Source organism: Gambusia affinis, linkage group LG04 (genome assembly GCF_019740435.1).
Source record: "Gambusia affinis linkage group LG04, SWU_Gaff_1.0, whole genome shotgun sequence".
Classification (NCBI taxonomy): Eukaryota; Metazoa; Chordata; class Actinopteri; order Cyprinodontiformes; family Poeciliidae; genus Gambusia; species Gambusia affinis.
Genome location: NC_057871.1, coordinates 4,933,489 through 4,949,602, shown reverse-complemented (window position 1 = coordinate 4,949,602; position 16,114 = coordinate 4,933,489). Strand labels below are relative to the sequence as shown.

Below are 16,114 nucleotides of genomic sequence, written 5' to 3'. Positions count from 1 at the left end.
ATCATTACAATGTTTTCTGTAATTGACTTACTCCATTCAGTATATTTAAAATGACTAATAAGTAAGAAAAATAGCTAATAGTTTATTTAAGATAAGACTAATAAAGCATTCTAATATTATTCGCCATATACGGCGATGCATTATTGTTCTGATAGTCCTATTTAATATCATTAGGTCAAAGGTTAATGCCATTGCACTGGCTTGCTGCGCAAGCCAGTGCCATAACCTCAGAGGAAAAGATAATATAGGCGGAGATTTTTGCAGCGCCTTACGGCGCTGCACTCACCTGACAGAGATATTGGGGCTTTTATTGGGAAATTTCCATTAAGCTTTATTTAAAAATTACACACTAATCCTGTGTGTAACAATGGTTTGTTAAAATCAGTTATAAAATGCCCAAAACACAAGTAGTTCTAATGGCCAGCTCCTTCCAGAGAGTTCTGCCATGAATCAGCTGCTCTGGCCTCATGTGTTCCGTTGCTATGGTAATGGATCAGCTGCCAACTGTCATATCTGTGTGAGACAGAAAGGGGGGAAAAAAATTCTATCTTTGTGAGACACCCAGCCAATTAATATGGAAAAAGCACTCCGAACAAACCTTTGCCGTTCAGGAACCGTAATACATATTTGAAAACCGTTTGAAGCGTATGAGAGGGCTATTTGTCGTCTCCGATAGTACCGCAATTCATATTTTTACCTCATTCACAGTAATTGCAGTGATGAGACAAAAAATTGTGCAGAAACTTTTCAGAAATACATGGAAGTGAACCTGGGAGAGCGTCAGTTACCCTGTCCCATGATTTCACTCTGAAGCACCTTGACAGAAAACCGTAAATGCTAGAGAAATATCGAACACATTTTACCGGAGCTGGCATGCGTATCAATGTCATGACCGAGTTTGATACCAATCGGGCGATATTTGTGGGCGTGACGGCGATTTCAAAATCGCTTTGGGGTCAAAAATCTGCTTAAATTCTCACTCTAAAAAAGCGTCAGTTGGTGTCAGTTATGCTCTGCGTTTCGGCAGTTGGAAATTTTGCTCGTTTTTCGCTTTTTACTTCGCCATCGTAAGTCCGATTCCTTATAAAAATAATAGCTCCAATGCCGGGCACGAGCCGCACGTTTTGATACCACTTTTATGGGTGGGCTCGCAGCGGTACGAGCCGCATTAACGGTAACGGAAGAATAAGTTTACTATAATAATAATAAAGAGACATTCTATTGGGTGTAGAACAATAGGTTCCTGCCCATGCAATGCATGGAGGCAGTGACTGACTTGCTTCGCAAGTCAGTCACTGCTCTCCTTATGCATTGCTATGGGGCAGGCCCCAATAAACAGTACAAAAACAATAGGCCTTCGCAGCGCTTTGCTGCTCGGGCCTAATAAACAGTACAAAAACAATAGGCCTTCGCAGCGCTTTGCTGCTCGGGCCTAATAATAAACAGTACAAAAACAATAGGCCTTCGCAGCGCTTTGCTGCTCGGGCCTAATTAGTAAACTGCTATTTCAACTGATTGTTTTTATGTTTTTATACATAAGCTAGAGGTAAAGCTAGAGATGCTGATGGTTTTAGCAGCAAAAGGGGCCCCTATGTCAAATTCTGCTCAAGTCCTCATCCAGCCATGGACCGCCCCTGTATGATGAGTTAAATCCGCTGCACTGCGCACAGAGATGCGCAACAAACGGTAAATTAAATTTAATTCAATGTGGCTTCAGTAGCTCTTCCATTTCGTGTCTGTTGAGTTTTTAATAAGAGCCACAGAAACTGTTCTGGTTGCTGGAGCCAAACGGACGAGATTTTCAGAGGGTGCGCGCGCGTTAACTCTGGCTGACTAAATAACGCATTTGATACGGTTTGATGCGTCGTGTGGCCGGAAAAATAATACTAAAAATCTTTCTCTGGACCTATTTGTGTCTTTAAAGCTGACGATGATGAATAAAGTAATATAAAACCAGCATGAAGCGCGACTACGAGGACAACGCGAAAGCTCCTCACTGGGCTGAACCTGCATGATGAGGTCAGCCCCGGTTCGTTAACCCGGTTCGTTAGTGGTTCTGACTATCAGTGCTGCCTCGTCAGAATTTCCTACCGTAGCACAGAAAACCTGTTCGAGTCGATGGAAAAGGGGAATATGTCCGATATATCTAGCTGGGTTACATTCACTCAACATGATGACAGGTGAGAGTAACGTTTTGTGAATTTGATATTAATAGTGACTCTTTTATGACAAAGTGATGGATAAATGTCCCGTGTAACCTGAAAGGCTCCATATTGTCCCGTAAACAGGTGTGGCCCCACCTGAACAGAAAAAAAGGTTTCAAAACAATGTATAGGTGGAGAAACAATGAAAAACAAATCCCACCTCTAATATGTTGTGATAAAGAAATAGCACACAACCTTACAACCATTGTATTTGAGTCATTATGTCCTAATAAGTCTTTTGTGATTTTATGCGAATGAGGTCATCTAGAGTTAAAACATTCAAACCACAAATACAAAGACTGTTAAACAGGAAACCTAAAAAAAATAATAAACAATTTGATTTATAATCATAGTACTAATTGTGATGCTTATTGTTAACTTTGTGGTTCATTACAGTAGCAGATGGTTCAGTTTGTTCTTCAACATCAGCAGCTCTACATAAAGGTGAGAACCTATAATTAAACACTGGAACTGTGTTTGTACAGCAGGTTTCAGCTGAGGTTTTTTATTTAGAGCAGAAAGAAGGGATGCCTGGGCTGCGGTTGCCACTGAATGCATCTTGTATTAATTTGTTCCTTGTATTTGTCAGTCAGCTCTCTGTTGTTTCTCTCTTTTTGCAGGTATAGATTCAGACTTCCTGGGTGTTTTTACTTTATCTCTCTTTCTTTCCCTTTTAACTTTTCACCCCATCTCTGTTCCTTTTTTCTTCCTCTTGTCGTTTTTAATGAATATATCACAAACATTTCTATACTTTCCATATATTTTCAATATATTCTACCATATATTGCTCATAAATCTTTACACATATTTTGTTTATGTTTCTATTTAATTTTACATATGTGTAAAATACATTTACAACAAATTGAACATACTTGTGAGATCATATGTTTACATATATTACCTTTACATTTTCCTATATAGATCATAATACATGATGGGGAATATTTAAAAATAAAAATTATGGGATCTAAAAACACACATATACACATATATTTGTATTTAATATATTGCAATATATGGAAAGCAGTAACCATTAATATATTACTAATGGTAATTAATTAGTAATTAATGGTTACTAATATAAGCAGTAACCATTAATATATTTATTATTTTATATATATATATGAACATATATATTGTAGAAATGAGTATATAATTCCATGTATTTACAACACATTCCTTACAAAATACAACAAAATAATACATTACAATATATTTCAAGTATCATGTTAAGAGTTTGCCATGACTGTAAAAGCTACAAACTGTGTCTGTCTGTCTGTCCCATCTGTGCTAAGATGCAGAAAGCAGATATGAAGACGGACAAGAGAGTGTTTGGAAAGCCGTATACCTGCAGTGTGGAGTCGTCACACCTGTCCAGCAGGTTGGGCTGGATCCGCTCAGCAGGTGAAGGGAGTGGTTAAACACGCTGAAGGAGAAGAATGACATGAGGGGAAAAACGCAAAGTTGTCATTAAGAACATTTTGGAGCTAAACTTCATCGTTTACGGCCACTGAACGGCAGAAATAATCGAACGTTTTTGGTCATCAGGAAAAGGTAAGACAAGCTGTAAAAAGCTGGAGTTGAAGTCACATGATCTGAGCTTTTCTGTTTTTAAAGTGAAGGAATGGAACAGATAAATGGAGAGTTTATGTAAAATAAGTCCGACTGTATTGATTGAGATATGTTATTGAACAGATCACATTACTACTAAGTCTCCCATGAAATCAAAGTAAAGGAATTAAATGAATAACCTTAATTGTTCTTCAGTTTCAGCTGTTGAAACTGAATAACAAACCAGCTGAAACTAATTACCAGGAATCTTTAATTAAAGGAAAGTTATGTGGGAGATTTGAAGCATAACGTTTTATCGAATTCATTTTCAATATTTCTTTAGACAAAGTTGAGTCGTGTTTTTATTTATTGTTCACAGTAAAATTGTTATTTTCACAGCTCTGTAATATGTATTCACATCTAGTAGCTATGAATGCAGCAGAATGAGTGTTCAGTTTTTTAAAAAATTCAAATTATATATGTAGTTTTTTATAGTAAGATAATGTTCTGTGAAACCGAATGACAAAAAATATAATTTCCACTGCAGAAACACGAAACCTGACCAAGTATTTTTGTTTAGTTTCTAGTGTAAATATCTTAGTGCGCTTTAAAAGAGATAAATCAATTTAGAAGTAACATATCAGGAAAATATAGCTGCTTGTTTTAAGTCAATAATCCCTTAATATTGATCCTTTATTAGGATGGGAAAATTTATTTTTATAAGTGAAATAATCTGCCAGTTGAACTAGGACTTAGTGAAAACAAGTTTCTATAGCTTCCTGGAAAATTTACCTTAAAGTTAGTTTTGTATTATTTCAAAACTAACTTGTACTGAGATATCTGCAGTAGAAACTAGACCAAAAATACTTGGTAAGATTTTGTGTTTTTACAGTGTGTGACTCCTGTGACTGAGTTCTGTGGGTGGATTCTTTTTTTTTTTTTGTCCATTCATGTTTAGATTTTTTGTCTTGTTTTCAAAACACAGTCAAGGTTAGCAGCTTCAGATAAAATCAGTTTTTCCTTCAGACTGGCTCTCCAGCCAGAATGATTGATGGGTTTGCATTGAGTTAACTTGTGTCTTTGCACGTAATAATCGCTGAAAGTGTTGAGTCATGTTACAGGAACATGAACAATCAGTGCAGCTCGTGGCTGAGTCTGCGCTGCATACCTGAAGCCTGAGCTTCGCCACTGGCCAACAGGTGTTACCTGCACTGCAGCTGGTCTTACTGGTTCAACTGTTAGTTCCTCCTGGGAGAAGACGCTTGAGAAAAAGCCTCTCAATTTGAATCAATACTATAAAAAGAGTAAAAGTACCACATTAACATAAAGCGTATTCGCTAATACAATAGTCTAAAATATCACAAAGTATGCAAACTGCATACTGCAAAAACACAAAATCTTATCATTTTGGTGTAGTTCAGGGGAGTCCAAAGTGTGGCCCGGGGGCCATCTGTGGCCCATGAGATGATTTTGTTCGGTTCCAGACAGCAAATCAAGAATGGTAACTATTTGACCAGTGACCCAAACAATTTGTGAATTGTCTGTTTTTCTTTTAATAAGGCAACAGCCTGAAGGTCTTTCATGTTTTGGGTCTTTAAAAATGTACAAGTTTCATCAAAATTTAGTTTATTCTTAAGCAGGTAGAACAAAAATATATATTAAAAAAGCACAAACTAAGTTTTGCATTGTTAATTTTGTGAAAAAGTGTCCCCCTGTGTTGTTTCAGTTTGCCAGTTTTGGCCCCCAAGGCAAAATGTTTGGACACCGCTGGTCTAGTTTCTACTGCAAATATCTCAGTACACTAGAAAAAATAGAAAATTAACTTACAAGTAACTTTTCAGCAAGAAATATGAGCTTGTTTTAAATAAATAATTCCTTGATATTGATTTTAAAAAGTAATAGTTTTACTAGCAGATTATTTCACTTATAACATGAGAAAAATGTCTTGTTATAAATGAAATAATCCGACAATTCAATAAGCACTTTTTCATCAATCAACCAATCAGAGCCAGGAGGAGGGTCTTTGCGCTGTCAATCACTCTCATCCTACCACGTTCCCAGTTCCTCTATGTTCCTCTACGTAGCTCACATTCTGAAGGTTCAATAAACTTTAAAGTCTAATTAACATTTACCGGTAATACTGGAACTGGAAGACATTTTAAATATCCAAAATAAATAACACAACAACAAATAAAATGAATTACAAAGTCTCTGTAAACAAAACTGTACTTCAATAAAAGGCGTAAGCGACAGATTGAAGACTTTTGGTAGAAAGAGAGAAAAGAGAAAAACGATAATTAATGCAAATTGGAATTATTGCGCTCATTTTAATGTATCATGTGATTAATCAATTTTTTACTTGTTGGGACAGGAGTAGTGTTCATGTTTGTTTTATCATTTGAAGTGGAAATCTGTAATTCTATAATTAGATTTATGTAATTCAGAAAGTCACAGCTGGGCACCAGGAGCTCATGCATCTGACTGCAAGACCTTTTTTTAGGATCTCAGTCATCTGATAGTTGACTAACCAGTGATGTTGCTGACATTAACGACTGCAAATGTTATCAGACTGAGACTAAAATAGCCTGCATGATGTCACAAAGACACGAGTTTTAAAGACGACAACAAAGGAGTATAATGAGGCTGCAGGTTAGAGCAAAAATGTTTGAAATGTTCTGATGTCGCTCTTCTCCATCATTTTCACTCTGCTTTATACCACCCAAAACATCCAGACGTCAGGTTGGCCAAAATGTTTTGTTGACAGTGAAAGCAGAAAATAATGAACTGAAGCAGTTTTGTAATGTGACTAAATTAGACTTCCTTATGAAGTTAGGGAAAAGGTTTAAGCAGTCGGACTGAAAAAGTCTTTCCAAAGACATTTCCTGAGTTACAGTGCACTGTAAAAGTTCGCCCAATTACAGATTTCTTCAATCTACCCACTGCCTATGTTGGTCAACACATGCAGAGAGGCCAATAACCTAACGTACGAAAAACCCAGAGGAAAACAACAAACCCGCAGGGAGACCTAAAGTCAAACTCAGAACCTGATCGCTGTGCAAAAACCTGTCCAAGCTTACAGCCTTTAACTACAACCCATAAAAACTATTTATATCAGACAAAGATCACATGAGAAAATACAAAATAAATTTAAAATGATGATTTATAACAAAAAAAAATTAAGAAGAAGAAATAAACAAAATAAACTAAGACAAACTGAACTAAGTCGATCTATTCAAAGAAAGAGACTAAGAAACTAATAATAATAATAATAATAATAATAATAATAATAATAATAATAATAATAATAATAATAATAATAATAAAGTCGAATAAAAAAAACTTAAAACAGCTCAGGATCTGATATTATCACCTGGTGATATTGTAATGTAGAGCTGTGGTTAGCTATTGTAGCTAATCTTATTGCTTATTGTCTGAGATAGTGGAAGGGGTCCTAGGATTGAACCCAATTAAGCACCCCACATGTGAAATACGTTTAAATGGTTCATCCTGTTTATGTTTGCTTGTTTAGTCTTTCCATCTAATCAAAGTGTCTTTTATTCAGATAGAGCGGCCATGGCTCTTCCTTCTGCCTTTCTCTCTGAAGACCAGTTCACCTGTTCAATATGCCTGGAAATGTTCAACAACCCAGTCTCCACCCCGTGTGGCCACAGCTTCTGCCAGTCCTGCCTCTCTTTTTACTGGGACAGCAGAGGAAGAGAGCAGGTTGCAAAGGCTTACCAGTGTCCGCTGTGCAAAGAGTCCTTCAGCAAGCGGCCAGAGCTCCAGATAAACCGAACCTTGAGGGAAATCACCGAACAGTTCAAGCAGATGTCACAGTCTGCTGAGGGAGCCGGAGGAGGAGGGGAACATCTCGGCTTGAGGGCCCAACATGCAGGTCCGTTTCCACCAGTGAGACCGGGGGAGATGCCAGAAAGTCTCCTGGTAGAAATGATGGCGCGTTTCCAGGGGCTGACGGCGCCTTCGCCTCACCAGGGCTTCCAGAACAACCACGACCCACCGCCACCCTACTCCCCTTCTCTCAGGTAACTCAGTCACACCTCCAGAGAGATCAATACTGAGGTGGTACGAAGACATTACCTGCACAGGTTTGCACCCATTATCAAATCAATTTTTATTTGTATTGCACATTTCAGCAACATTTATATAAAACATACAGTCAACAATTGAAACATTACATTTAGTCGAGTGCCATTGTTAAATGTTTCATTTATGATGTTTTAAAAGCAACTCTAAACAGCTGGGTTTTTTTTTTTGTTTTTTTTTTGCAGTTTTCTGGAAATTTGTTCAAGATTTATTTTGCATAGAAGCTGAATGCTGCTTCTCTGTGTTTAGTTCTGGTACTGGGGATGCAGAACAGAATCAGAACCAAAAGACCTGAGAGGTCTGGAAGGTTGCTATGACAACAGCAGCTCTTTACTGTATTGTGGTGCTAAGCTGTTCAGTGATTTATGAAATAACAGAACTATATTAAAATCTGTTTTCTGAGCTACAGTGTAAGGACCGCAGAACTGGGGTGATGTGCTCTATCTTCCTGGTTTTAGTGAGAACAGCAGCAGCAGCATTCTGGATCTTATTGATTATTTTAGGCAGACCCCTGACGACACTGTTGCAGTAATCAATGTGACTAATAAGCGCATGGATGAGTTTCTCTAGATCTTGATCTAATCCTGGAAATGTTCTTCAAGCGATAGAAGGCTGACTTTGAGACTGTCTTTATGTGGCTGTGAGTGTTCAGGTCAGAATCCATCATTACTCCCAGGTTTCGGCCTGATTTTTGGTTTTTAGTTGTAATAACTGAAGCTGTGCATTGACTCTAGATCGTTCCTCTTTAGGTCCACAAATAATAACTTCAGTTTTGTTTCTGTTCAGCTGGAGAAAGTTTTGGCACATCCACACATTTATCTGTTTTAAGCATCTGTTTAGTACCCGGATGAGATCAGAGTCACCTGGTGACATCATAATGTAGAGCTGTGAATCATCCGCGAAGCTACGGCATCTTATTTCCTGTTATAACCTGAGCTAATGGGAGCATATATTAAATAAGAGGATTGAACCTGGGGGTACACCGCATGTGACTTATCCCTTTCTGGAACCTTCCTCTGTGTTACTTTCTGTTTGAAAAAATAAAAGAAACAGGCGTTAAAATACAGATGTTGAAGTTGGGCTGAATGACCTGGTAGAAAAATGCTTCATGATGTAAGCATTTCATCAATCAATATCAAGAATTTTGGATTGTTTTCTTTTTTAAGCAAAACATTTGCTAGAAAAACTTTATAAATTTTGAGGAAAAAAATTACTGTTTATGATAACAAATGTATCTTCAGCACAAAAGCACATTAGGACTATTGTAATAAGAAAAAACATTAAAGAGGGGTAAATTTCCACCAAAAAATTTAGCTGTTTTGACATTAATCTCTGAAATCTTCTTGAAAAAAAAAAACTTGGAAATTTTTGAGTTTGAAAAGTTCAACATTTCCTACAAAAAACTTGACATGTTCTTGAAAAAATTGGAAATTTTCTAGCAAATGTTCAACTTTCAGATTTTTGGTGGAAATTAACTTCCTAACACAGGGAAAAAAAAGTCTTGTTATTAGCGACTTATGTTTACAATTCTGTCAGACGCTGCAGTTCCATAAAAACTGAATTATTTACATACACTGCAAAAACACAAAATCTTACCAAGTAATGTCGGTCTAGTTTCTAGGGAAAGTATGTTAGTACGCCTGAAATAAGGCAATATGTAGCTTTTCTGCTTTCCGTAAATAATTCCGTAATATTGATGAAAAAGTATTAGTTCCACTGGCGCCGTTACCTAGCAACGCCAGCCAAGTCCAGCCCGTAACCTAGCAACCCAGTTCTAGTTCCACTGTCAGATTATTTAATTTGTAACATGGGAAAAATGTCAATAATCTGCCAGTGAATCTAGCACTTTTTCATCAATAGTAAGGAATTATTGCTCATGTATTTCCCTGAAAAGTAACTTGTAAGTTATTTCTACTGTACTAAGATATTTGGACTAGAAACTAGGCATAAATGACTTGTAAAGCTTTTGTGTTTTTGCAGTGATCTTTCAGTTTTCTCCGATTTTAGAGAATTTATGATTGATGAAGTGTTTTGTATCCTTCAAAAGCCGCAGCGCTGCTCAAAATCTCCCTGATGTCCAACCCAACCTGCCGCTGTGTCCCATCCACATGAGAGGCCTGGAGTTCTTCTGCCGCACTGACAACATGTGTGTGTGCAGTGTGTGTGAGAAGACGGGAGACCACCGCGGACACAACGTCACCCCTGCTGAAAGAGAGTGGCACATTAAGAAGGTGTGTGTGTGTGTGTGTGTGTGTGTGTGTGTGTGTGTGTGTGTGTGTTTGTGTGCTAGATGCTGATTTCTAACTCGGTATCAAACAATTAGGCTTTACAAATGCATGGTCTCATGTTATCACAGGTTTAAATCTAAATCGATTACACTGCAAAATGTTACCAAGTGTTTTTGACCTACTTTTTATTACAGACATCTTAGTGGACTTGAAATAAGACAAAACTAATACACAACTTTTTGGCAAGAAATCAGAGTTTGTTTAAGTCAGTAATTCCTTAAAATGTATTTTAAAAAGTATTATTTCCACTGGCAGATTATTACATTTTTTTTTACTTATAATAAATAAAATAATCTGCCAGTGGAAACAGTACTTTTTCATCAATATTGATGAATCATTTATTTAAAACAAGCTCCTATATATTGCTGAAAAGTTACTTTTATTTCAAGTACACTCAGATATTTGTTCTAGAAAATAGACATAAAATAATTGATAATATTTTGTTTTTCCAGTGTAACTCTTTAAAAACCTGCAAGTCTCTTCAAAAATCCAGTGCAACTTCTTTGTAGGATTATTTCTTTTTGTATTTTTTTTAAATATATATAAAAGGTTTTCTTTTTATGTTAAATTATTTCTATTGTCTCCAGTCGCAGTTAGGAATCCAGGAGATGGAGCTGAAAGAGCTCATCTGCTCGAGAGAGAGGAAAGTGGAAGAAATACGTAACTCCATTCAGAAAATAAAGGTGAGCTCTCAGATTTTATTAGTTGAATCTGTCATATTTTAGAGTGACGTCAGCTCAAAGTGCTACAGCTAGCTGATGTTTTCACTAGAAACTAGATCAAAATTACTTTTTAAGATTTTGTGTTTTTGCAGTGCCTAGACACAAACCTGCAGTTTTTGTTAAAGTTTCATAAGTTTTACATTGAAAGAAACTGATTTGGATTTTCTTTGTCTTTTACTTGATGTCGTAATTATATTATTTATGTGAATTATTTTCATTTTGTTTTGTAAAATAACAAAATTTCCACATAAGTTTATATTTTGGTCCATCAGATTATAATTTTTAAATGTTAAATATGACACTTTGATCAGTGACTCAATACTTGAGACGCCTTTTTTACCAAATACATTTCTACTTTTACTTCAGTAATCTCTTGGACGGCATCTTTTTACTTTTACGTGAGTAAAAATATGTTGAAGTAGTGCTGCTCTTAATTTCTGGAGACTTCTGATTCTCTCAGGCTGCGGCGGAGATGGAGACAGATGGAGTCGTTTGTTCTTTGACGAAGCTAATCTCTACGGCAGAGCACTGCCAATCCAGAATCTTGGAGGTAAATAATCTGACAGATTAATTATAATAAAACCGACATGTCTGCTGGTTACAGAGCTGCCTGTTTTTATTATTTTGACTCTTCCCACCAGGTGATAGAGACGACTGTCGCAACAGCAGAGAGCAGAGCTCAGAGTTTGCTGAACGAGCTGCAGGAGGAAATCGCTGCCCTGAAGAAGAGGAGCTCAACTCTGAGCCAGCTGGCTGTTTCTGAAGATTATGTGCTGTTTTTTAAGGTGAGGAAATGTTTTGCATATTCCAACATAACGATAAAAAAAATTAACTGAACAAATATGGGTTGAGTATCTTGGTGTTTACGAATGATTGGAGATGGATGATAAATAAAGGCATGCATGAGGAAGAGACGTGATCGATAAGAGTAACAGTTGATAAATGATTCTGGGGTTTTTTTCTTCCTCAGAATTTTGATGTTTTTCTAAGATCAAAAATCCGAATTATGAGGGGAAAAAAAAATCCAAATTAGGAGGAAGAAAATTCCAGATTCTGAGGAAGAAAATCAGAACTCTTAGGGGAAAAGGTTTGAATTTTGAGGGGAAAAAGTCCAAATTAGGAGAAAGAGCAGTCCAAATTCTGAGGGAAGAAAAGTTGAAATTTTTAGGAAAATAAAAATCTGAATTTTGAGGGAGAAAAAGATAGAACTCTGAGGAAAAGAAAAATCTGAATTTTTAATTCTGAGGGGAAAAAAGTTGGAATTTTGAGGAAAAAAAGAATTTTGAGGGAAAAACAATATCATAATTCTTTTTTTATTTCAGTGGCCCTAATTTTCTGCTGTACTAAACTGCTGTATCTACAGGAATAAAAATAATTCACATCCTAAACAGAACTCCATGACTATAGTGAAGCATGGTGGTGGCTCAGTGATGCTCTGGGGTTCTAATGTTGTAAAATTCCTGCCAGTGAAGTAAAAAAAAACTAAATTAATCAATAAAATGTTAATTGTGATAAAACTGATGGTGGAAGTCCCGGTACCTTCCAAAACCAGGATGATCCCCAGCATAACTCAAAGTCCACCAACGCCCTGCAGTCGTTTTCCTGAATCCGTTTTTCATCTGTAAAGAAAAACGTTTACAGATTGTTTTCTGCTCAGTCGACTGACCAAAGGAAACTCTTTGGCGCTTTCCTTCCACAGACATTCCCTGCCTTGTCCTCGCCCCCACAGACGAAGGACTGGTCCAACGTCTCCGTGTCGTCTCACTCCACCTCTGAAGGGATTCTCAGAACCATCAGTCAGATGGTGGACCGACTCCAGCTGGACCTGCAGAACCTGCCAGAAGCCCGTAGGTTCACAGCCAGGGAAAGATTTACCAGGAAAACTCTGAGATCTTTTTTTATTTTTTTTATTTTTGCCAAAATATTTTTATTGAGATTTCCCACTTTGAAAATACATCAAACAATACAATCATGCACCAATCTGGAGAAGCTTCTTTTATAATTACTACATAGCAGGAACATAAGCCTTTAAGCCCAATTTGGGGTAAACCTAGTAAACCTTTGAATTTTCCTAATATACAGAGTTGGTGATAACTAGTTACTTCTTTAAAAAAATGTTGAATATTTTTTGATCAGTTAATTTTTGAATAGATCAATTTTTTGGACAGCTACTTATTACTTTTACGTGAGTAAAAATATGCAGAAGTATTTCTAGTCTTACTTAATTACACTTCTGTTAAATCTACTAATCCTTCCAGTGGCAAATTAAACAACAACCACTGGGTGGCGCTATGTCTGTAAATATGCTTCCGATCTAAAGATATGCACTTTTTTTTTTGCAAATAACAGGTTTATATCTATAAAATTGCATTCTGGGACGTTATACTTTACTTAAGAAGTAAAATGCATGGATTATATGTTTATATATTAACATATTTAAGGAAATTCAACTCGACTTTTCTTGTTTTGTTTACAGGCCAACAACAGCCGTCACCAGCTCCGCCGCCCCCTCGGCCAATCCCAAGTAAGCCTTTGAATTTTTACTGAACTATTTACAAATACTGTAAATATTAATATTTTTTTTCCTTGCAGGGATAAGAAAGACTCAGGAATATGCAGGTAAGAGTTGGTAAAAGACGTGCTGTTCATTTAGTGTCTTATAAAGAAGAATTAATCATGAATCTGTTTAATCTGCAGAGGACATCACCCTGGACCCCGGCACAGCTCATCCACGCCTCATCATCTCAGCGGATGGAAAGCAGGTCCAGTGCAGCGACCGGCATCAGCTGGTCCCAGACAACCCAGGGCGGTTTGACCGCGTGGTGTGTGTGATGGCCCATCAGGGATTCACCTCAGGACGCCATTACTGGGAGGTAGGAGGGCTGGCATGTGAACAAATACATTCACTGAGAACAGTAGTAGATTTAAGCTACAAATAACCTGCAAATACTTGAAATCCTCTCAATAAACTCTCATAACTGTCTATTTTAATAATTCAAACACTGAAAATACTTTAATATGAATAATGGGAAACAAGGCATGATGGCAGAAACATCCCCAGGCCTTCTTATCTCTTCTCTGCTCTTGAGGTAACAGCCGCTTAATGGCAATTAATAGAAGAGAATAGAAAAGGAAAAGATAGGAAATCTTTTGATTTCTACAGGAAGATGTACCCAGAAATAATCAATGCATCCAGAACTGAGGACTTTCAGCAACTTTACCACATTTATCTGAGCTCTTAGGTTAAATTTATTGAGTTTTTATTCCTTAAATCAATATTTAATTTCATAGTAAAACTCAGAACCTCCTCTGAATTTTTGGATGTAGAATCTGTTCAGTCTGAACATAAACCTTCCTCTTCCTTCTCTGTTTAGACAGTCTATCAGGATTTTTCAGTATTTTTGTAAAGTCTGGGGAAAATTTACATCTTAAAATGCATCACCATAAACACTGCAAAACCTGCAGAAATAAAAAAAAGATAAAGATATAATTAACCACATTCAAAATGAAAGTTTTTAATTTATTTCTCACTTCTTGACTTGAGCTTGTGCAGAATTGATCACCTGAAATGTAACAGTGATGTTTCCCTCTCTGTCCTCTTCCAGGTGGATGTCAGCAATAAAACCGACTGGGACCTGGGAGTAGCGAGCCGGTCCGTCATTAGAAAGGGTAAAATCCCAGTGAGCCCCGCCAATGGCTACTGGTTCCTCAGCCTGCGGGATCAGACCAACTACACCTTCAGAACGAATCCGCCCACCAGCCTGACAGTCGCCACCAGACCGTCGCGGGTCGGCATCTATCTAGACTGTAATAAAGGACTGGTGTCCTTCTCCAACGTGGAGGCCAAACAGATCATCTTTACTTACACAGACAGTTTTAAAGACACCATCCATCCGTTCTTCAGCCCCTGCACCAATAAATCAGGGCAGAACGCGGCTCCTTTAGTAATCTGTCCTGCAATGACAGAATGAATGAACCAGTGTTCATAATCTTCACTTATGTTGAATCCCAGAGCTGATTGTAAATGTTTCTATTGCAGAAGTCTGAATTTTAGGTCTTGTTTTTAGTGAATGCTGAAAGAAATACTCAACCTTAAAGAATGTGAGAAAGTCAGAATGACTTCAGATTGTATGTAAAAATTAAAAAACTACTGGCAGCTGCTGTCAGTTTGTTTTTACTGTTTCCTGAAAGGCGCGATGCGATTTAATGGATGTAACGTAGTAATATATTATAGCTCTCAAACACTCCTGTTGAAATATTAGCATTCTGTGTTGTAAATAAACCATTTGAAAACACATTTCTTTAAATAATGTGTTGGTTTTATCCTGAACAATTCTACTGCAAATCAAACAAATCTTTTACATGGACTATCGGAATAAAAATTAAAAAAATAACTATAATAAGCTGGTTCATTTTCTATTTACATGTTTAAAGTAGCACTTTAAATATGTCTCACTTTAATCATAATTCCATCTCAGCTTTGACTTACTGAAAATAGTTTTATCCAAAGTGAAGTCACCATTATTCCCCGTTTGTCTGAAGCTGGTTCCAAAGTGTCCAGCAGGTGGCACTGTGGAGTAAGTGGCTTCTTAATTCTAAGTATGTGTCGTCATATCTGCGGAACAGCCGTTGGTCCCGATCTGAAGCTGAAAAGATAACAGCAAAAAACTTCATAACTTGGTAAGATGATCTAGGAATAATTTATAGTGTTGGTAGACAAAAACAAACATATATGTATATATATGCGTATATAAATAAATCTTTGTTAAATCCCACTGAATTCGGACGGAACAACGCCATCTGATGTCGCTGGTTGTACCTTAACTGTATAGCAGGACTTCTCAAGATGAGGTAATGTGTTTGCTAATGACTGTAGACAAAATATAATATTTGAGTCATGGTACAGCTAGCAGCTAGCTCTATTATGTTGTGAATTATGCGCTTTGATTTGTTTTCGCCATGTTTTGCTGGTAGTTACAATTTAATTTTATTGTATTTTGTTTGAGTTTATGTTAACGTGTTCAGCTAAGCTAGAAGCTAACTATATTACGGTTTTCCAGGTAAAACTGATCTCCTGTACAATATCGCTAATCTAACTGCTGTGATATTTTTCGCAGGTACGTTACTGTGTACAATTTAGGAATGTTGTGAAAATGTTCTGATAACTTTTATTGTTTTATAATTTTATTGTTCACATGTTTGTTGTACAATATTTAACATATTAAAGCTATTAAAGTGACAGACA

At 36.8% G+C, this 16,114-nt stretch overlaps 1 protein-coding gene across 2 annotated transcripts; it reads left to right on the top strand.

Moving 5' to 3' along the window:
- Positions 1–1,832: 1,832 nt before the first annotated feature.
- On the top strand, positions 1,833–15,164 carry LOC122829137 (E3 ubiquitin-protein ligase TRIM39-like). 2 transcript variants are annotated; one of them, XM_044113455.1, is made up of 13 exons: positions 1,833–2,180; positions 2,601–2,648; positions 3,500–3,758; positions 7,318–7,798; positions 9,907–10,090; positions 10,735–10,830; positions 11,330–11,419; positions 11,511–11,654; positions 12,569–12,716; positions 13,346–13,393; positions 13,462–13,488; positions 13,567–13,742; positions 14,475–15,164. In XM_044113455.1, exons 4-13 carry the CDS (start codon positions 7,329–7,331, stop codon positions 14,838–14,840), a joined length of 1,749 nt encoding a protein of 582 aa, XP_043969390.1. In that variant the 5' UTR covers positions 1,833–2,180; positions 2,601–2,648; positions 3,500–3,758; positions 7,318–7,328; the 3' UTR covers positions 14,841–15,164. The 2 variants fall into 2 exon arrangements, with proteins under 2 accessions (XP_043969390.1, XP_043969388.1); XM_044113453.1 differs by lacking the exons at positions 1,833–2,180; positions 2,601–2,648; positions 3,500–3,758 and having other exon boundaries at positions 5,749–7,798.
- Positions 15,165–16,114: the final 950 nt, after the last annotated feature.

Bases quoted from the DNA above. Each gene is read 5' to 3' on its own strand.
- LOC122829137 (XM_044113453.1), top strand. From the start codon at position 7,269: ATGTTTGCTTGTTTAGTCTTTCCATCTAATCAAAGTGTCTTTTATTCA. The intron at 10,091-10,734 runs GTGTGTGTGTGT...TATTGTCTCCAG, and splicing joins GAGAGTGGCACATTAAGAAG to TCGCAGTTAGGAATCCAGGA. The intron at 13,743-14,474 runs GTAGGAGGGCTG...GTCCTCTTCCAG, and splicing joins CAGGACGCCATTACTGGGAG to GTGGATGTCAGCAATAAAAC.